Source organism: Mesoplodon bidens, assembly GCF_964165515.1.
Source record: "Mesoplodon bidens genome assembly, chromosome: 12".
In the NCBI taxonomy this organism is placed as follows: Eukaryota; Metazoa; Chordata; class Mammalia; order Artiodactyla; family Ziphiidae; genus Mesoplodon; species Mesoplodon bidens.
In genome coordinates, this window is record NC_138168.1 from 4,770,645 (window position 1) to 4,793,422 (window position 22,778).

Genomic DNA, 22,778 nt, shown 5'->3' on the forward strand with positions numbered 1-22,778 from the left:
ATATGATTCCATTTATAAAAGTTAAAAATAGTCATTGATTTACATTGATGTGTATTCACTCTTTTTTCATGTATGTTTTCGTTACGTTTTGTCTTATTTGGTGGATTGTTTAAGTCCTGGTTGGAACCTGTGTGCCCGTGTGGGACAGGTTGACTGATGGGTGCGACTGCAGGGTGACCCAGCGGTGCCCTTAGAGGACCCCCGCACCACTGTCTCTGTGTTTTTTCTCCTTGGTCTGTCAGTTTCTCTAAGGAGAAGCCTTTTAATTTTTGTATTTGGTTGCCAGCCTTCTGGAAGCTGATCAGGGTGAGGCAGTTAGGCCTGGGACTGAGGTTCTCACAATTTGGTCTAGATTCTCACATATCTCATCATTTAGTATATAGATTTTAAACACAGCAGTTTAGTCCTACCTGCCTCTGTATACTGGTGATTTTCAATCAAATCCTCCTCCTACCAAGGTGAAGGAAGTACAGTCATCTGACCACGTGGAGATGGGGGGGGGGCATCTGGCATTCTCTGCCACTCCACAAGTAAACCTTGAGCCAGTATTCCTGTTTTCATCTGCATGGCTACTTCGGGATTTGATACTTAAGATGTCTCCAACGTAGGAGACTTTTCAGGGTTCCGAGCTTCACACTCTACCCCCACTCCACTTGATGACAGGTTTTCTTTATCTCCACTACATCAAGGTTCATTCTGGCCCTGTTCTATCCTCCAATAGTGTATTATTACTTTTAGTTTGCCATTGTCTTAATGCCTTATTCTTTTGCCTGTGTGGGTTTATGTCTTTCTGATTATTCTCTTGTTCATTCAACATGGGATTTTAGAGGAAAGGATTAGAGTAATCATTTATCTGAAACTTCAGACTTTGATTTTCAGGTTTAGGAAAAAATTTTCCCTAGCCATCATTAGCAATATGAACTCAGACTCCTACGTTGAAGAGACTGTCTAAATTTCAAAAGAAATATATTATGGCATATTAAGGAGAATTCTAGGAACGTGGGGGGAAGAATGCTATAAAATTTGGCCAAAAATATAATCAGGGTATTTTTCTTTGAAAAGTAATTTGGTGACTGAATTATAAGTGATGTTTATTATATATTTAGTTGATGAAAATGTGACTGGAAAATCTAAATACAAACAAATGAATAATGGATCTTATGTATTTTATGGAACCAAAGAAATTTATCTAACTGACCAATTATAGGTAATTTATTCTGAATTTTTATGAAAGTGAGAGATATCTGAGTTGTCATAAAATCAATCATTTATACCCTTTTTATCACTTTATGAGACCAAATTTTTGGTATCTGAAGGATCTTTTAAAGTTCATTTCTGCTAAATTCTTCTGAATTTATGTACTGTTTGAGTTATTAAATAAATAGTGGGCTGAGTTAACTTAGTAGAATATATGTATGTAACATATGTCAATAAATGTATATAATTATACATATATAAGTATATATGTATATAATATATGCATATAAATTAATGACAGGGATCAGAAAACATTTGTTAGAACTTTTTTTTTTAATATTTATATTTATTTATTTGGCTGTGCCAGGTCTTAGTTGTGGCTTGCGGGCTGCTTAGTTGTGACATGCGAACTCTTAGTTTTGGCATGCATGCATGTGGGATCTAGTTCCCTGACCAGGGATTGAACCCGGACTCCCTGCATTGGGAGCATGGAGTCTTAACCACTGCACCACCAGGGAAGTCCCTTGTTAGAACTTTTAAGAACATATTTATGTAAAATGGTTGATGTTTGGTATTCTTGAATTATGATGTATATTTAGTATAAATGGAAATAGTCATTTTTAGGTTGTTGAATTTTCTTTCTTGAATTCTTAGAAGGCTGCAGGTTTAGTATATCACTTCATTTTTAATCAGTTACACATAGGTTGTAAATATATGTGGTATATGCTTAAAGAAATAAAATAGTAATAGATTTGTTTTCCTGAGAATATCTCTTGTAAATATTGGTTTATAGAAAGTTGGTAGAATTTAAACTTTGCCCAGCTTTGAAAAGAGTAGAAAATTCATCTGAAATTAGCATTTTAATCTGATTTACAGATTGTATTTATGGACTATATTCATTACTGTAGTGATTTATCTTTTTTAAATACTTCTCAAAGGGACATCTTCATCCTGATGAATCGTCTAATGCGATTTTATTTATTTATTTATTAGAAGGTGTTTTTATACTGTGTTTATCTTAATAATGAGGTTAATGTGCCGTTCATTAGCAAATCACACATTAGCCCTCTAAGTTTGCTTCTGGTCGTGGTAAGGAGTTTTACTTAGTTTGTTCATACATCCACGCACCTTGTGTCAGTGTTAAATATGAAAGATAACTGGTTTTTGCATTACAGTGAAGTTCTAACCAGTTGACTTTTAAATCTAATGTGAAAACGCCAAGTGTACATGGGAGTTGGTCACTTTTCATTATCCTTTATTTTACTTGGAGAAATAATACAACATTTCTCACCAGTCATCTTGAGTGGAAGAATGCACAATCTTTGTGGCCTGGCTTGATGTATGAATGTAAATTCTCCAAATTCCATTTAGAGCTAACCTATAAATTATAAACTAATTTCAATTATTTAACTTTTTAGAGCTAGAAATTTTATTCATTAAAGCAAAAATTTCACGGCTGCTTTAGTTGAGGAACAAAATCTTGATTAATTTTTTTATGTGGCTACAGATGCTTCTTCATTAAGTTTCTCTGGCTGCTAAAATGGAAAAGAGCCAGAACCTTTGAGTTAGGAAAGTAAAATCGTTGGAAATCAAACACTGTTTCAAAGTATGGCATGATCAGTGGAAAGAATAACAGAGCTCATTTAAAGAAGTCTGCATAAGATATCTTATAGGTAACCACTGTGCATGGTTCATGAACACGTGAGTTTAAGATGTCTTGTAAGCATTGTTACCTGTATTTATTCTTAAGGAGACGTTATCCTAAGTAGCCATTAAAGAAATAAAAATTTTTAGTGTGTATATTATTTACCACATCTAGAAGTTCCCAAATTACCACTAAGATGAATCTGACACCGTGTGGTTCTTACACAGATCATTGTGAAGTTTCTGTATTTAGAGACATGAACTACTTACAAAAGACATTCAGCGGATTTCTTTGGCAGAGTATTCGCCAGCAGTGTTCCCTAATGACTAATGAGACACTGTACTTTCCACCGTAGTTACATTGTTTGCCAGTAGAAACCTTCAGGTATGTGTGTTTTCGGGAGCAGAAAGGAGTTGGTAAGGAAACGGAGAGAGGTTCTTTGTATTTAATTTTTCAGTGTTCTGCATATGTATGTGCTTTGGAGAAAATTATGTGGTAAAGTCAGGTAAGCTCCTTTTGAAGAAATATCTTTCACGTGAATACTGTAGTAGGTCATGTTTCTGGTAAATCTGTAAAGAAAATTTCCCTTCTATGATTTAAGATTTTACATAGGGTAAATGGTTTTTAAATGTGGACACAGTAGTAGAGTACAGTGATCTTGATATGGTGATCTTATAGTGATCTCCTGGGTTCTGGAGGGAGCCTTGCCTGAGCTTGACATTGTGAATCTGTTACCTGGTAGCAGTGTGAATTCAGATAAGTTATTTAATCTTTCTCTGTCAGATCAGTTATTTAATCTTTTTCTGTCTCCTTGTTCATAAATAGGGCTAAACACAGTATTTCACAGGGGTATTGTGAAGAGTACACTGAGTTAATAAATGAAACACATTTAGCCTAGCACCTTCAGTGTTGTATGATCAAATGTATAAATGTCAACCATTTATTATGTACTAAATAAATTGTAACTTAATCTGTAGTATGTTCACATGATTAACTGATTTCTTTAACATGTTATTAAGTTATTGGTTAGTTTTTTTCCTTAGAAAAATTTTATGTGAGGCAGTTTGCATTGATTTAATTATTGAGTAGATAAAAATTTGGTAAAAGTTTTCAGCTGATTTTGTTATGAATAGATGCTTAGTTCATATGATAACAAAACAGTGTGAATCACCATTATTTTCCTCCCATCTGTGTCATCTTCGGCACTTTACAAGGAGTATTGTTTTCATTTCTTACTGAAGCCAGTGATAGACTAGATGGCCAAGCATGAGTTTTGTGATCATTAAGAACTGGGTTTGGATCCCAGTTCTGCCTTCTCTCTGGTGATCTTAGGATCATTCAGATCCCTCAACTTTGGCTGTACTCTTCTTTTAAACTTAGGTAGTAATGAAAATACTTATCTTTAAGGATTGTTATTGTAAGGGTTAAATGAGATGATGCATGTAAAAGTGTTTTGGTGATTAGGTCAGAATCAGGTACAGATGAGTTATTCAGACAAGATACAGGATATTAGAAGGCCTTGCTAATTTTTTATGGGGAACCCCAAATAGTTTATGAATTTAATCTGGGTTTGGATTTTATGGTTTCTTCAAAGTATGAATTTAACTTTTTGGGGAATTAACTGGTTAGCATTTGTGTTCACTTCGTTTTCTGAGTAAATAAAATATTTATTCTGTATTCTGAGTAAATAAAATAGAAGAAATTAATATTATACTAGGAAATTGCTTATGTTGTTATTCATAATTTTGACTTATTAAGGGTTTCTGAAAATGATGCTAAGGTTACAGTGTAGTTCTAGTATACAAAATCATAGCTAAAGGTTACATTTCTGAATCAGTTTTTCTAAGTTAAACTTCAGGAAGGAAAGATATTATGCCTATGAACTGACTATATTTCTTCATGTCAGAATTTCTGTGTTCTCACTGTCTTCTTTTTCTCTTAAATTAGTTATGTTAAGTGCTGTGAAAATTGTGGATAGTAACAGACTTAACATAGCATCAGGTACTGTTTAAGTATTTTACCATAGGTTAACATTTGATCCTCATAATAAGCATTGTAAGGAAGGAGATGGTATCAGTATCTCCATGTTACTGATGAGGAAACCGAAGCTCAGAGGTTAGTATCTCCCCAAGGTCAAAGCTGGTATGTGACAGAGCCAAGGTTTGAACCTACAGCAGTAGCAGCCATAGAGCCTGTGTGCCTGACCCTGACTACTACCCTGCAAATCCTTTTTACATTTTTGATTGCAGTAAAACATTGTTGAATAAAAAGATTCTAATACCATCGCAATCTGAGCATGAAATCTTTGGAAGCTAAATTAATCTGTAAAGGCGATTTTTAATTTGTATACTGTTTTTTGGTAGATATTCTAAAGTGCATTCCACTCAACTAATTCTCAAAGTACTACACCTATACTGGGTGTGATTAGTTTTGTGTATATTTGATTATTTAGATCAACTTAATTTTTATTTCCTCTATGTTCTCCATGTAAACTTAGATTTAAATGTTTAAGTACTTTCTATTGAAACATAACGTATGGTTAGGAGTGCAGTTATCGTACGTGTGTGGGTGGTTGTATTTTCACAAACTGAACACGTCTTGTGCAGCCAGCACTCAAATCAAGAAGGAACACTGCCAGCATCTCAGAAGTCCCCTATCCTGACTTCTACCTCCACGGAGTAGTCTCTCCCTTTTTAACACACACACACACACACACACACACACAATCATTATTGTTTCTAGCTTCTTTTGCTCAACATTATATTTATGAAATTCATTCATATTTTGATGAGTACTGTCTAATACTCCATTGTGTAAATATACCACAATTTATTTCACTCATTCAGTTCTTGCTGGCATTTTAGTAGCTTTGTTGTTTTACTGTTGTTAGGGTTAGTGCTGCTGTAGATATTCTAGTTCACGTCTTTGTTGAACATATTGGCATTTCTGTTGCGTATATAACTAGGAATAAAATTACCGGGTTGCAGGATATGCATATATTCATTTCTAGTAGATACCACTAAACACTCTCACTAGTGTTATGTGAGTTGACCTTTTTCCACTTCCTTTCCATGAAAACGTGTTTTAGTCATTCAGAAGGAGTGCAGTAGATTTCATTGTGTATTCTGTTTTTTTGAAATAACTTTACCGAGGTATAATTTACATACAGTAAAATGCACTAATTTCAAGGGTACAGTGGGAGTTTTGACAAATGTATCACCTGTGTAATCACCACTCCAATTAAGAAAAATATTTCCACCATCCCACTATCTTGACCAACCCCCACCCTCTACCTATGCCCCCGGCTACCATTGATGAAATTTCTATCACTATAGCTTAGTTTTTGCCTGTTCTGGAACTTCTTGTAAATGGCACGTAAGTACAGTATGCTCTCTTTTGTGTCTGGCTTCCTTCATTCAACATAAAGGTTTAGAGCTTCATCCATGTTGTTGCATGTATCAATAATTTCTTCCTTTCTTATTGTTGAGAAATACTGAGTTTATTTTTATGAAAAAAGTTATTTATGTATAAGTCATATGTTATTATTTCTCTTGAGTAAATGCTTAGGATTGGAATTGCTGGTTCGTATGTTAAGTGAATGTTTGACTTCCTAGGAAAAGTACCAGTTTTCCAAAATGGTCATGCCACTGGACATTCCTACTAGTAGCATGTAAAAGTTCCCATTATTCCACATCCTTTCCAACACTTCGTATATTTAATCTTTTTAATTTTAGGTCTTCTAGTAGGTGTGGTTTATTTTGTATTTCTCAGGGACTTACTGGCTATTTTCATATCTCTGAAATGTCTTTTCAGATCTTTTGCCTTTTATTGGGCTATTTTGTTAATCTAGAATTCTGAGAGTCTATATTCTGAAAATAAGGATGTTTTTGGATATGTTTTGTGGATATTATATCCCAGTCTGTATTTTGGTTTTTCATTTCTTAATAACATTGTCTTTGGAGGAGCAGAAGTTTTTAATTTTGGTAAAACCCATTACATCCATTTTTTTGGTTTGTTTTCATTGAAAGTTAGGGCTTTTTATGTCTTTGACTCTAAGGTTACAAAACTTTTTTGTTTTGATCTAGCTGTTTCCTAAGTTTAGCTTTTGTGATTGGGTTTGTGATTTTCTTTTTATATGTGGGTAAGGTAGAGATCAAGGTTTTTGTTTATTCTTTTTTTTCTCATACAGATATCTAGTTGTTCCAGCACAATTTGTTGAAAAGATTGTTCTTGCTCCATTTTATTACTTGGCACTTTTGCTGGAAGTCAGTTGACCATGATGTGTGTGGGGGTCTAATTCTGGACTCTACTCAGTTCTGTTTGACCTATATGTATGTGCTTTTGATGATAGCTTCTATAAGTGTTGAAATCAGATAGTATAATTCCTCTGATTTTGTTCTTTTTTTCAAAATTATTTTTTCTGTTTTTAGTTTTGACCATGTTTAAATAAGTCTTAGATTTGGCTTGTCAAAAAAAAAAAGCCTACTGGGATTTGTTGGGTGTTGCTTTGAATCTGTAGATGAATTGAAGAGTATTGACAGGTTATCAATATTGGGTCATTGAGTCCCCTAAGAATGAACATGGTATCCTTTAGATTCTCTTTAAAATCTCTCAGCAGTCTTTTATAGTTTTAAATATATGTATCATGTCCATCCAAGTTTTGTTAATTGTATCCCTAAATATTTAATTTTTTTGATGCATCCATTGACTGGATCATAGAACTTTTCCATAGGATTTTTCTCCTTTATGTGATGAAATATATTAATTTTTTTTGAGTGTTAGAACAACCTTGCATTAAATAAAGCCCACTTGGTCATTGTTTATTACCTTTTTAGTAAATTGGTGAGCATTACCATTATCCCAGAAAATTTTCTTCAAAAAGTTCTCTTTTTATCTTTGCCCCCCTCTCACCCCAGTGTCAACCATTGTTGTGGTTTTTCTTTTTTGACTGTAGTTGAGTTTTGTCTGTTCTAGAAGTTTATGTAATTAGAATGAAACATAATATACTTTTGTGTCTGGCTTCTTTCACTCAGCATGTTTTTCAGATTTATTTGGATTGTGTATACCAACAGTTTATTCCTTTTTATTACTTAGTAGTATTCCAAGGTATGAATATATCATAATTTGTGTTTACTCCTGTTGATGGACACCTGGACTTTTTCCAGTTTTTGGCTCTTAAGAATAAAGCTGCTCTGACCATTCTTGTTTAGTCCTTTTTGTAGACATATATTTTAACTTCTCTTGGGTAAACATTAGGGAGTAGAATTGCTGGATTTTACAGAAAATGCATGTTTGTTTACTTTTTAAAAAAACCTGCCAGATCTTTTCCACAGCATTTGTATCATTTTATCCTCCCAGCAAAATTTATGAGACTGTTGGTTGTTTCACATCCTTGCCAATATTTGGTATTGTCAATTAATTTTACCTGCTTGGGTGGGCGTGTAGTGGTTTCTCCTCTTCCTCTGTGAAGTGTCTATTCAGATCCTTTCTGTATGCCTTTTGAAATTGCCTTGTCTTCTATATTTGTGTTTTTTTAGGTCTAGGATTTCTTTTTTTTTTGGCTGCGTTGGGTCTTCATTGCTGCACGTGGTCTTTCTCTAGTTGTGGCGAGCAGGGCCTACTCTTCGTTGCAGTGTGTGGGCTTCGCATTGCGGTGGCTTCTGTTGTTGTGCAGCACGGCCTATAGGTGCGTGGGCTTCAGCAGTTGCAGCACACCTTCCCTAGAGCACGCGGGCTTCAGTAGTTGTGGTGTGTGGGCTCAGTAGTTGCGGCATGCGGGCTCTAGTGCGCACGGGCTTCAGCATTGTGGTGAGCAGGCTCAGAGTTGTGGCACACGGGCTCCAGAGTGCAGGCTCAGTAGTTGTGGCACACGGGCTCAGTTGCTCAGAAGCACATGGGATCTGCCCAGACCAGGGCTTGAACCCGTGTCCCCTGCGTTGGTAGGTGGATTCTTAACCACTGCACCACCAGGGAAGTCCTTAGGATTTCTTTTTAGAGTCTGGGTAGAAGTCCTTTGCCAGATGTATGTTTTACAAATATTTTCTGTTTTCTTAGTAAGAAACCTTTGCTTACCACTGAGTTACGAAGATAGTCTTCTGTTTTCTTCCAGGATATTTAGCTTTTATGTTAGTTCTATAATTCATCTTGAAATAATTTTGGGGTATGGTGTGAAGTAAAGGTCAAGGGTTTTTTTCCTTCTATAAACCATTTGTTTATTATAGAAAACATTCTTCCCACTGGGTTGCTTTGGCAGTTCTGTTATTGAAAGTAAAATGATTGTCTACATGAGGGTCTATTACTGGGTTCTCTAATCTGTTCCATTGATCAGTTAATCCTTAATACCCCACTGTCTTGATTACTGTACCTTGTTTTATCTTCTTCCAGTTTTGTATCTCTTTTTTACGACGACTTTGGCTAATCTAGGTTTTTGTATTCCCATATAAATTATAGAATCACTTTGTTCATTTCTACAATAAAAAGCTGGTGGGATTAATTCAATTTTTAAAAGAGGTATAGGTCTATACAGATTTTCTTATTAATCTATTCTGACCATATTTTTTGTTGTTACCAGAGGCATAGTTATAATAGCTGTTTTTACTTCACCATCTGGGTTATCACCAGTGTTGGTCTCCATTGATTGTTTTTTTCTTATCACACAGTTTTGATTAGTCTACAGTTGACAGCAGGGATCCAACATCACATTGAAAACTGTAATTATATCACTGTAAAATTTTTGGTATATATTCTCTCCATTATCCCCTTGCCACTTCCAGCAAAAAGGAGTGTTTTTTACATGATCTCTATTGATTTTTTTACAGGGCATCTTCTCTACATTCAGTTTCATCCAAGTCATTCCGGGATTTCTTACTAGAAGAAAAAAAATCTATTACTGGCCAAAGCTCAGGAGATCATGTCAAAAAAGTTTGTTTTAAAGGAATTGAAAGTTCCCAGGCTGCAAAAGTTGTAAGGTAATAATCATTTTCCTACCTTAAAATGTGCTGTGGTGGTTCTGTATCCTGAAATAATCTTTAAAGATTTATGAGGTAGATTTTTATATATTTTTTTACATTCAAAATTAACGTGTCGGGCCTCCCTGGTGGCGCAGTGGTTGAGAGTCCGCCTGCCGATGCAGGGGATACGGGTTCGTGCCCCGGTCTGGGAGGATCCCATATGCCGCGGAGCGGCTGGGCCCGTGAGCCATGGCCTCTGGGCCTGCGCGTCCGGAGCCTGTGCTCCGCAACGGGAGAGGCCACAACAGTGAGAGGCCCGCATACCGCAAAAAGAAAAAAAAAAAAAAAAAAAAAATTAACGTGTCAACTCCTTGGCATTCCATGTCCAAACTACATTTGAGTGCTCCTTGTAAACATACACACACTTATACATATATATTTTATATATATTTATTTATTTCATAAATGTAGCATTACATATGTATACACATCTCATGAGGTTTTTCTATTCAAATTTTTAATTAGAAAAAAATTTTAATTGGTTGTTTATCATCCTCTGTAATGACCCTACATCTATTATATTATATTTTTTAAAAATGAATAGTCTTCTGATAGAAGAAAAAACGTAAGTTATATGGTAAGTTATATGATGAGTGTTGTCCTGTAGACCATGCTTTTAAATAGAAAGACATAACTTCTTTATTTTTTCTACTTCAAGACACAAATCTGCCTCTATTTGTATTCATCTTATCTTCCTTTCTTGTTTTACAGTAGAAGAGTTATCCTTCCCATCTAAGGCTAGGATTTATACCTGTACCTTGTATCTTAACCCCTTTCCACTTCTGAAGGCTTCAACTATTAAATATCCCTCTCTTTTTCTTACACGCGTTTTCCTTCTAAGTAGATTTTTTCCCGTCTGGTTTTGAATATGCGCAGGTCTCTCACACGTGGAATGGGTCGGGTAATCGATCCCCTACTTATCCCCCACATGTTTTCTAGCAATTGTCCTATTGTTACCAATTTCCTGTTTCCTTCACAGCCAGATTTCTCAGAAGAGCTGTCAGCACCCTCTCACTTCTCGATCCGTTCTGGCTTCCAATCCCATTACTAAACAAACAGTTCAGGCTAGTAAGTTCAGCAGTGACCTCCATATTGCCAACACCACGGACTTTTTACATGACTCGTTGTACTTGAAGTTCACTTATAGGTCGTCTTCTCATTTCACTTATATTCTTTCTATGCTGATATTTCCTGAGCTTCTATGTTGAGTTATCAGCTATACCCTAAAGACTCAAAGTTAAACTGCCTGTCCACCTCTGTTATCTGAGCTTCACACTTAATTCTCCATCTGCCTTCTTGATATCACCAATGTTCAGAAATACCTTAAACTTTATGTCCACAACCAAACAATGTTTTCCTCATAGCCTTATCATAAAACCAAATCAAACAAAAACAGACAAAACATAAAACCAGCCTATTCTTGATTTCTCTTCCTCGGTAAATGTCATTTGCAAGTCTTTGACATGTCCATCTTCTTCAGCAATTTCCATTCTTTCAGCAGGACATGTCCATCTTCTTCAGCAATTTCCATTCTTTCAGCAGGACATGACAGTTTTATCTCTTAAATATTTCTCAGATCTATGTATTAAACCTCATCTCCACTGCCATCACCCTCATTCAGACTACTGTGATCTTTCACCTGGGCCATCTGAGTAAGCCTCCTAACTGGTCTTGCCGTAGCCTTTCTTCCTTCTCTACAATATATTGAGCTAGTGTGTGTGGTGGTTTTGTTTTTTGTTTGTTTTTTTTTTTTTAATGCAAATCTTAACCTCGTAGGATAAAAGCTAGGGTTCTTATATGGCCTTCAAGGCCCACATAGTCTAGCCCCTGCCAGCCTCTTTAGCTTTACCTTTTAATATGATCTCTGTATTTTAGCCACCTTGGCCTTCTCTTAGTTTCTCAAATACCAGTTACTTCTTCCCACTTACTTACCCTTTGAATAGTCGACTCTCCTCCAATCTCTGTTCAGTCGTATTTGAAGAAGTCTGACTTCTCGTATTCTCTTACTGGGTCAGTTTCCTGTTATTACATCTTCATAGCGCTTCTCACTCATCACACTTAGCACAGTTAGAGTAGTCCCTCCTTATCTGCGGTTTTCCTTTCCTTGGTTCTGGTTACCCGTTGTCAACTGTAGTCTGAAAATATTAAATGGAAAATTCCAGAAATAAACAATTTTTAAGTTTTAAACTGGATGCTGTCGAGTAGTGTGATGAAATCTCTCGCCATCCTGCTCCATCTTACCTGGGACGTGAATCATCCCTTTGTCCAGCGTATCCTGCCTGTTAGTCACTTAGTAGCCATCTGAGTTATCAGATCGATTGTCAGGGTATCACAGTGCTTGTTCAGGTAACCTTTATTTTACTTAATAATGGCCCCAAAGCACAAGAGTAGTGATGTTGACAATTCAGATATGCCAAAGAGAAGCCATAAAGTGCTTCCTTTAAGTGAAAAAATTGAAAGTTCTCAACCTAGTAAGGAGAGGAAAAAAACTGTATCCTTAGGTTGCTAAGATCTGTGATACAAATGAGTCTTCTATCCATGACATTATGAAGAAGGAAAAAGAAATTCATGTCAGTTTTGCTATCATACCTCAGAATGTAGAAGTTACGGCCACAGTGCGTAAGTTCCTAGTTAAGATGGAAAAGGCATTATATCTGTACAAGATATTTTGAAAGAGCTAGAGACCACATTCATATAACTTTTATTACAATATGTTGTTATAATTGTTCTATTTTATTATTGTTGTAACTTTCTTATTGTGCCTAATTTATAAGTGAAACTTTATCATAGGTATGTATGTATAAGAAAAAACATGGTATGTATAGGGTTCAGTACTGTCCGCAGTTTCAGGCATCCACTAGAGGACTTGGAATGTGTTCCTGTGGATAAGGGGGGAATTACTGTAAACTTACTATTGGTGTGATTCTTTGTTTAATGTTTTCAAATACAAGTATTTTAATGTCTCAATTTTTAGCTGTATGTTCAATGAGAGTGAGGAAGATTGATCTTTGCTCATCACTGATTAGAATGTTTCCTAGCATGTGGTAGGTGCTCAGTGAGCATCTGGTGAATGAGGAGAAGAATAAATGAAAAAAAATTGTAGCTGTTTCAAGTACCATTTACTTCTAATGTAATGAGTTATATTGTATGCCTTAGATGTATAAATCTTAAGGTATGAATGTTACAATTGTTTTTGTAATATTTTTACATTTTAAATTGAATGTATTTTTTAAAATTTATTTTCTTTGGATAAATATTTTTATTTGTCGTGGAACTTTAAAAATTTTAAGGATGTGTGGTTTCATACTTGATCGCTAGGGTGTGCTATAACATCAGGCTCTTAATTGTGAAAACTGGTATGTGCTGTTAGACTGCTTTGCAAATTTTAGTTAAAGGAGTGTGTATCTGATAGTATCATGCTCTCCATAGCTTGGGTGTTTGGCAAGTGGAAGTTAATGTTTTAAATAGCCGTTTGTTATCATCTGATCACTGAGAAAGAAAACAGCTTGGGTTTCATTTTTAATTTCATCATAGAAAATATGTTATCATAGGAGAGCTTTTTTTTTTAAGGAAATAATAAAACATAACAGATAAAGTAAAATATTAACTCAGTAAATTATGGGACACTTGACATACGTACAGTATTCTGCTGGCCTCTCTTGGGTATATATAAAAGTATAATACACAGGTGCATCCTTAACTATGTTTGAAATCAAGTTGGTAAGTCTATGCACACACAGAATTTAACTGACAGAACAAGAATAAAATTGCAGTATAATATAACAGTGTTAAAGAAGTCCCAAAGCAATATATGACTTAAGTGCTGTATGAGTGGTTCAGAGAAGGAAAAATGACAGTGGGCTAGAGTTGTCTGGAAAAACTTCATTGAGGAGGAAAGGCTTGAGTATTACGTTCATAAACACTTTTCCTATTCAGTCGCAAATATTTGATCGTTAGATTTATGGCCATATGAATAGTGTTAGAAAAATATCGATCCACTTCATTGCTACTAGCTTTTGAACATAGGATGGGATTTTTAAAGGAAGAGAGGAGAAAGGGCAGCATAAACAGATGAAATGGTGGGAATTAAAGCAAGAAGACAAGAATGCTTATGATTCTTTAGGGAGTCAGGGTGGCAGGGGTGGAGGGCTCATCTCAGGAAATTCCACAAATAATAAATTCTTGTTTTAATTGTAGGAAATGTGATATTCCCCCCCCCCCCAAGGCTAGGGAACTAGAAGAATGGCAGTGTTGTTACTTATTGATGTGAAAAGAAGGATTAATGCTGTTTCTGTTTTTTATTGTTACTTCTGTGTTCTTTTTCATTTTAATGTGTTTTCTTTCATTTTCCTTTCACTTAAATACCTCCTTATGTAATTCTAGGCAGAAAATGTGATCTTGTGTTTCTAATTAGTAAGAAAACTATGTGTGAGACAAAAATCATTATATCAGCTCTAATTTTATATAAAATCTTTGTAACTGGGATAATATAAAATTCTTTTTTAAAATAGTCAACTATGTGAGCAAAAAGTAATTTAGTTTTTCTCTTGAAGTCTAAATTTGGCAAGATTAATATTCTTCAGTTTGAACAAAAATCTTTGAAAGATTTTAGCCAGCCCTTTTATGTTGGTTTTATTTTCAGAAGGCTAAATTTTATATGGATTATCTATTGGGATGTCTATTTGTGTTGCAAATACCTAAGGCTTAATAATGCTATTTATTTTTGGAAAGCTTATACTGTTTTTATATTTGTTTAGTCATAGCTCTGTTTTATTTGGCAATTTTGCTTCACTGTAAGATGAAATTTTGACAGACTTATAGCTGTTTAAGTAAATTTATAATTAATGAGATTATCCATAGGAAAATCATTAATGGAAAGAATTCTAACATCTTATGAAACAGATTTAAGTCTAATGCTTACAGCAGCCCTCTGTGAACCTTTCTGAAACGAGAACAGTAATGCCTATCATATGAAAGTACTTTATGAACTATAGAACGTTACATAGATAAAATTGTTATGCTTAAGCTCTGATTGTTTGGCTTTGATTTAACAAGGCCTATACAAGATACTTTAGTCCTTATATTCAGTTCTGTTTGCCAGTGACATCATTTTCAAAGATAGGGCTTATAGTTGCTGCTTCTTACTTAACAATTAAAAAATAATTGGTTCTACATGATTTTTGCATTTCTTTGAACGTGTCAAAACACTTTAGCTGATCCCTAGACACCAGGATGATTTTTGAGCACCAGTTTAGTCATTATCTGTTTTGTTATGCTATGTTATAATTTATTGTCCTAGAAGGCCTCTAATCTCCAGCCCTGACTTAAGGACCTTTCAAGGAACTTAACCAAGGGGATTTGCATTTAGCCTGTCCAAGGCAGTTATCTATACCATTAGAACATAGAATTTTCCCGTTTATTTTATAGTCATTTTAGTTTAGATTCTCATCATTTCCTAACAGGTTTATCCCAACAGCTTTCTAGTTCATCTCCTTGGCTTCATTTTTCTTCTGGCTTTAAGTCTTTTACTTCATCCTGGAGACTTCCCTTATTTTTTTGGATGTCATAGGTCAGGTATCCAGCAGGATTCAAGTCATAGCACTTCATTAAAACTAAGAACCTAATGAGTACCCATTTTCATTTCATTTTGTATTCCAGTACCCACATCTGGAAGGAAGAAGTTATTAGTAATTCGAAAGAATGAGGAATTTTTTAAAGAAAAACTCTGCTTTTATTCTGTCCCATATTTTAAATCCTTTGGCTTTCTGCTTCAGTTATTTATTCTCTAATTACTTTTTTTTTTTTTTTTTTTTTTACAAACAACTATGTTCCAGGTGTTTTGCTGGACACTGAGATACAAAGATGAAAGAAACAGAGTCCTGTACCTTGAGAGACTAGTCTAGCAGTTAAGACAGATGTGTGTGAAGTTTTGGAACAGTAATTGAAGTGCTCTAAAAAGAGGAAAGGTGATATTTGAACCAGTCCTTAAAGAATGAGACGACATTTTTAATGGACTGTATTCTACACCACAGTGTATAGAAAGTACACTGTATTCTGAGTGAAAAAGGCCTGGATGTGAGTTCTGTCCTTAGCATTTCCCCAATTTGCGAGTCAGGCAAATTATCGAATATTCTTTGAGTATTAGTTTACTAATCAGTATAATGGAAATAATGCATGCTTTCTTCACGGAGTATTACAAAGATTAAATGAGATATGAAAATACTCTCAGTAAGTTTGTTTGCCCACTCACACATCAGGTTTAAACATTTTAGTTCTTAATGTATTTGTACTCTGACCCTACTATTTCATTTTAACTTTATTTCCCTCCTAATCTCTTAATCCAATCATTCAGTTTATTGAAGAGAACAACCTACCTTTACTTAAGCCAACAAAATCTTATACTGTTCCATGTATTTGTATGACCAAAACCCTATCTCAGTGCCACTCCTCTCAGCTTTAATGTCATTTCCTCAGTGAAGCCAAGAGTTTATACCCTCCTCCATATTGTTAATTTCTCCTGTGAATCCATAGTACTTGGTACATATTGGTATAAATATTAATTATATACTCTCACATTGCTTTATCATTCTTAAATACCTTTTAAAGTCTCTTTTACCAGAGTTTTTTTTAGTGGAGGGGACTGAGTTTTAATCAGCCTGATTTTCAGTACCATAGTGCTGAAACAAACCTAATAAATGTGCATAAATGAATCAGGAAGTCAGTATTTTAGGCCCTGTTTGTTCACTTGCTGTTTGACTTTCTCTTGTTAAACACAGCTGGACCTAAATTTGCTTATTGCTGAAAAGAGGGCATTGGATTAATCTAAGTAATTTCTAGGTATTTTTCTAAGCATAGAGTTCCACATTTAGGCCACGCTCTGTAGTTCCTTTGTTAATTTTTCTCCTAACAGGAATGCTTCTTACCACCGCCCCCCTCATTCTATAGCCCTTTTACTGTCTTCTCCATGGTTTTTATAGTCCTTATAGTCAGTCAGAAGACCTTTGTTTTCTTAAATTCTTTTCTGTTGTATTATGTCATTTTATATGTTGTTTCCTGTCTAGTTTGTGAGTTCTTAGAAGGCAGATTGTGTCTTAAGTTTCTGTCCTATCAGCCACATGTAACTCATGAAGTTAGAACACACCCTCTCGCCATACACAAAAATAAACTCAAAATGGCTTAAAGACTTAAATATAAGACATGACAATAAAACCTCCTAGAAGAGAACATAGGCAAAACATTCTCTGACATAAATCGTACCAGTGTTTCCTTAGGTCAGTCTCCCAAGGCAATAGAAATAAAAACAAAAATAAACAAATGGGACCTAATCAAACTTACAAGCTTTTGCATAGCACAGGAAACCATTAAAAAAAAAAAAAGACAGCCTACAGAGTGGGAAAAAATATTTGCAAACTATGAGACTGACAGGGCTTAATTTCCAAAATATACAAACAGCTCATACAACTCAACAACAAAACGACCCTATCCAAAAATGTGCAGAAGACCTAAAGAGACATTTCTCCAAATAAGACATACAGACGGCCAATAGGTACATGAAAAGATGCTCAACATCGCTAATTATTGGAGAAATGCAAATCAAAACTACAATGAGGTACCACCTTACACCAGTCAGAATGGCCATCATTAAAAGGTCTACAGATAAATGCTGGAGAGGATGTGGAAAACAGCATGGAGGTTCCTCAGAAAACTAAAAATAGAATTACATATGATCCAGCAATCCCACTCCTGGGTATATATCCAGACAAAACTGTAATTCAGAAAGATACATGCACCCCTAGTTTCATAGCAGTACAGTACAGCAGTACAGGAAGCAACCTAAATGTCCATCGACAGATGAATGGATAAAGAAGTGGAATATATAAACAATGGACTATTACTCAGCCATAAAAAAGAATGAAATAATGCCATTTACAACAACATGGATGGACCTAGAGATGATCATGCTAAGTGAAGCAAGCCAGAACAAGAAAGACAAATACCGTATGATACCACATATATGTGGACTCTAAAATATGACACAAATGAACCTAAGAAATAGGATCACTGACATAGAGAACAGACTGGTGGTTGCCGAGGGGGCTGGGGAAAGGATGGAGTGGGAGGTTGGGTTTAGCAGATGTAAGCTATTGTATATGGAATGGATAAACAACAAGCTCCTACAGTATAGCACAGGGAACTATATTCAGTGTCCTATGATAAACCATAATGGAAAAGAACATTTTAAAAAAAGGAATATGTGTGTGTGTGTATATATATACAAACGTATAACTGAATGACTTTGCTGTACAGCAGTAATTAACACAACATTGTAAATCAACTGTACTTCAATAAAAAAAATTTCTGTCCTATCTATAATCCCTAGAGTATCGGAGTATTTACTGTATTTTTCTTGCTTACAAAATTTAGACTATATTATAGTCACAAAATTTGGCTGCTAATTATCTTGTTTCTATATATTTTGAAACTCAGTGCTAATTTGTCACTCTTATTCATAAATGTTACCAATATAAAACATTCTTCACAAAGTTGTCTATATGTCCTAACATATGTTTGATTACAGTAAATTGGCTATATGAATATTATTAGAAAAAACAGACCTTTTTTTTGAGGGGGGGAGTATAGTTGATTTACAGTGTTGTGTTAGTTTCAGGTGTATAGCGAAGTGAATCAGTTATACATATACATATATCCACTCTTTCTTAGATTCTTTTCCCGTATAGGCCATTACAGAGCATTGAGTAGAGTTCCCTGTGCTATACAGTAGGTCCTTATTAATTATCTATTTTATATATAGTAGTGTGTGTATGTCAATCCCAGTCTCCCAATTTATTCCTCTGCCACCCCGTTTCCCCCTTGGTAACCGTAAGTTTGTTTTCTACATCTGTGTCTCTATTTCTGAAAAACAGACCATTTCTTGCAAGATCTTTCCCCATGGTATTTTATACACAAGATTTTATAACCACCTACAGATTTTTTTGTTCTTTACTTACAATTTTAAAGGTAAGTCTGATCGCATATATTAATTTGTCTTCTGAGTCAGGGCCTTGCAATTCCTCCTCTGTATTTCTATTAATAAGCGATTTTACTAATGGTACTAGAAGCTTTAATCTTCAGTTTTTCTTGTTTTGCAGATGTTCTACTCATGGTTCCCCAGGACCAGAAGGCAACCATATTTCAGATGTACCACTTCTAGACAGTCCCAAGTAAGGTTAATTGATTAGCTTTGGGACCTCAAAGCTAGACTGCTTTTTAGCACTGAGAGAGAATATTAAGAAATTGGGAATAGTATGATATCGAGTAGAATGTATTATCTGAATACTTTCTGCTCCACAGTTTGAGTTACCTTTCTGTTTAGTTATATAGCTTTGCTCCATTCCACTTTTTGGTGTTTCCAAAGTTTTCTCTACAGCACCAATCCAAAGAAAATATTAGTTCTCCTTGTTTCTATTTGTCACTTTGTCATTCTGTAAGTTGAATACAAAAGCTTCCAGGTCCCCTTATATTATAGGTCACAAGGAAAAAACATATCACTGTTAAAGAGTATTTCAGAGGAGATTTTGTGTGCAAAAATTTGGCAAGATGAATGAAAACTTATAATTCCTTTTCTTTCAGTCCCTGGCTATGTTCTTCATTGCCTGCTCCTTCCCTGCTAGCCCCAGTCACTTTTGCATCTATTGTAGAAGAAGAGCTACAGCAGGAAGCAGCTCTTATCAGAAGTCGAGAAAAACCCTTGGCTTTGATTCAGGTAAATAACATGCTTATTTGGGTTTAATTTAGGGTAAGAACTGTACTACATTTCATTCTTAGGTCTTAAGAAAATTCTCTTTGCTTTGCAGAGGTGCATGTATTTATCACATTAAAATGTGAGTGCAATGTAAAACAAAACTGAAGCATTCAGCAAGTATTAATTGAAGGTATTCAGGATAATTAATTTACAACTAATAAATTGTGCTAAAGCTAATATTTTTAGCACTGGTGATGCTTTGGACTGTTCTTAAAAGTGACCAGTAGAGGGCTTCCCTGGTGGCGCCGTGGTTGGGACTCTGCCTGCCGGTGCGGGGGACGCGGGTTCGGGCCCTGGTCTGGGAGGATCCCACGTGCCGCGGAGCGGCTGGGCCTGTGAACCGCAACTGCTGAGCTTGCACGTCTGGAGCCTGTGCTCCTCAGCACAGGAGGCCGCGATAGTGAGAGGCCCGCGCACCGCAATGAAGAGTGGCCCCCGCTTGCCACGACTGGGGAAAGCCCTCGCGTGGAGGCGAAGACCCAACACAGCTAAAAATAAATAAATAAATAAATAAATTAAAAAAAAAAGAAAGTGACCAGTAGAGAACTTGGCGTTATCTAGCTCTACACCTGGCTTCTGTATCAGTAAGAGTTCTTAGGTTGTAAGCCACAGACACCAAGTCAGGCTAACTTAAGGAGAAGAGAACTTATTTGAGAGACACTGAGATTCCACAGACTTAGCTGAAAACCAGAGAGCCAGGCTTAGGAAACAGAGAAGACTCATAGTTGTCCTAAAGAGCTTAAAGAACTAGACTTGTACAACAACAGAAAGTATCTCACAGGATAAGCAATTGGAACGAATGGATTCCAACAGCTATCTTCAGTTTCTTTTTCCTTGCTCTAGATTAAAATCAAGGGAAGGTGGGTATCTGATTATTCTAACTCAGGCCTCAACCCTTCTCCTTTTGAAGGGGATAGCAGGATACCTATTCCACTGTCTTGTATGCATAGAAAGTGGTAGTTCCACAAAAGGAAATTGGAAAGCTAATAGAATCCTGCTCGGTTTATAATTGAAGGAGTAAAGCAACTTCTCTTTTTTCCTTCCTCCTTTCAGATTGAGGAGCATGCGATACAAGATTTATTGATTTTCTATGAAGCATTTGGCAACCCTGATGAGTTTGTCATTGTTGAAAGGACACCACAGGGACCACTGGCAGTACCTATGTGGAATAAGCATGGATGCTAGTTCACCATGGAGTTGAGATACAATTTTCATAAGTTGTGACTGTTATAAATAAATGCTATGGAAAAAGAGTTCTTACAAATTTGGTAACAGATCATTCTAGGTAGAATAAGAAAGGATTTAATTTCTTTACTGAACTTTAAGCATATACTGTTTGTATGATTAAGAAGAAATCCCTCAGAATTGTGATTTTAGTAACCTTTTGTGTAAAAATGTGTGAGAGGAAACACTAGGTTAAGTTTAAATAGAACTATTTTTCTGAATAGTCTTAAAAGGAAAACATGAGTGATTGAAGTGTAAAATTTAAGAGTGATGCATTAAAAATTAACTTTCCATTTGAGAATTTGGGATAAATAATTTAGAAGATTTTTGCCAAATATCTTTTTTTTTTTTTTTAGTGTGACATTGATGAGCTTAAAGTAGGAGCGTCAGCCATTACTTTTGATCCATCAATGGCCAAAATTTTGTGTTTGCTATAGTAGTTATGCCTCCATTCTTGCGTCTTTTTCATCAGGCTTTGAACGTTCTGGCCTGATTTTTAAAGCTTGAGCTGCTTGAATGCCATTTTATTTTGGTTTCAACAGCACATTCTCCATTTTGCATTAAACTGTGGAGTATGGTGGAAAGGAAATAAGAATACTATTCTGAGCAGCTTAGTCTAAGATAACAGTTTCTTATAAGATTTGGAGTCATTGTGGGGATTGTTTTTGGATGGGGAGAGGAGACCTTATAAAAGCCTTATTGTGACAGAATCCATTTCTGAAAGTGTTACAGTTTTCTAAAATAAATGCTTAATGATACATATAAGAATGAATAGTTTGGAAGAAGGTTGGTTTACAGTTACCTTTACAATGTTATATAATCAGAAATTCTCTGAGCCTGGGTTATATGAATAGACATAAACATTGTTCTCTTTACAGTATGCTGTTTGGGTTGTTTTTGAGTGGTTAAATATTTTAAAAAACAAATGTTAAATCTGTGCTCCAGCACCTAGACAAATTGGGAAGGTTAATGTTTCTGAGAAATAGTAAGCCAAGGGGAACATACAGGCAAATCACTGCCATAATTAGGTTGACAAAAATATGGCTGAAATTAACTCAACACTTGAGCTTTAGCTCCACCCAAAGCAGCAAACTTGTAAGCAAATGTGCAATAAAAAATAATCTTGATCCATTTCACTGTTACTGTGTGTTTGATATCTTATACTATATTGACATCTGTTATAGGAGGAATTACTAATGATTCCTCCTAATATCATATATTGTAGCCAGTATTTGTTGAAGTTGATGCTGTATCCATTCCTTAACTACTTAAAAAAGGGCAGTTTTCCTCAAGTGCACCTGTATGTTTGAGTAAATTGAGAAGCAATTAATTTTATAATGTTTTATGGATGTTGCTGTAAAGAGATCTTCTGAAGTAATTGATTTATTTCATTTGAACCTTTGATTCTTCCATGCTTCTTGGCATCTTTAAAGATGCCATAAAGTGATGATTTTCGTGGTGTACCCCATGCTGCCTGGGAAGCACCCTAAGGGCCTTTGGTGAGTGGGATGTGAAGGAGGGGCCAGGGTTGACCAAGTCTGGGGTTTTAGGTCTTCACAAACCTCATTCAGAGCAGTTGCACTTTACGACCTGTTTTATATAGTGGGGTATTATATAAAACTTCATTTGGGAGAAAAAAGTTCTTTTGCTAGTAAAATGAAAGGTAAGCACTGCTATAAACTACATGAAGATAGCAACCTGATACATTGTGACCAAAAAGCCCAGGAAAGTGATGGGTTTTTTCCTTAACATTATTCTGCCTACAATAATTAACTCATCTTTAATCCCATGACTTCAAGAAAGTCTTAAGACTCTAGAAATGGGCAATTTAAGGGATCAGTAGGATGAAGAGGTTTTTAAGATTGACCAGAACAATCATAGAACTCCTTAGCTTAGAAAG

At 35.4% G+C, this 22,778-nt stretch overlaps 1 protein-coding gene across 9 annotated transcripts in view; it reads left to right on the top strand.

The window, feature by feature from the left end:
• IBTK (inhibitor of Bruton tyrosine kinase) overlaps window positions 1-22,009 on the top strand; it is a 186,699-nt gene extending 164,690 nt beyond the window's left edge. For all 9 annotated transcript variants that reach the window (XM_081250730.1, XM_081250729.1, XM_081250734.1 and 6 more), the window contains 4 exons: window positions 9,661-9,810; window positions 19,002-19,073; window positions 19,483-19,615; window positions 20,708-22,009. In XM_081250730.1, coding sequence (XP_081106856.1) covers window positions 9,661-9,810; window positions 19,002-19,073; window positions 19,483-19,615; window positions 20,708-20,839 — 487 coding nt within the window. In that variant the 3' untranslated portion in view covers window positions 20,840-22,009. The remainder of the gene's footprint in view (window positions 1-9,660; window positions 9,811-19,001; window positions 19,074-19,482; window positions 19,616-20,707) is intronic.
• The last annotated feature ends 769 nt before the right edge of the window (window positions 22,010-22,778 follow it).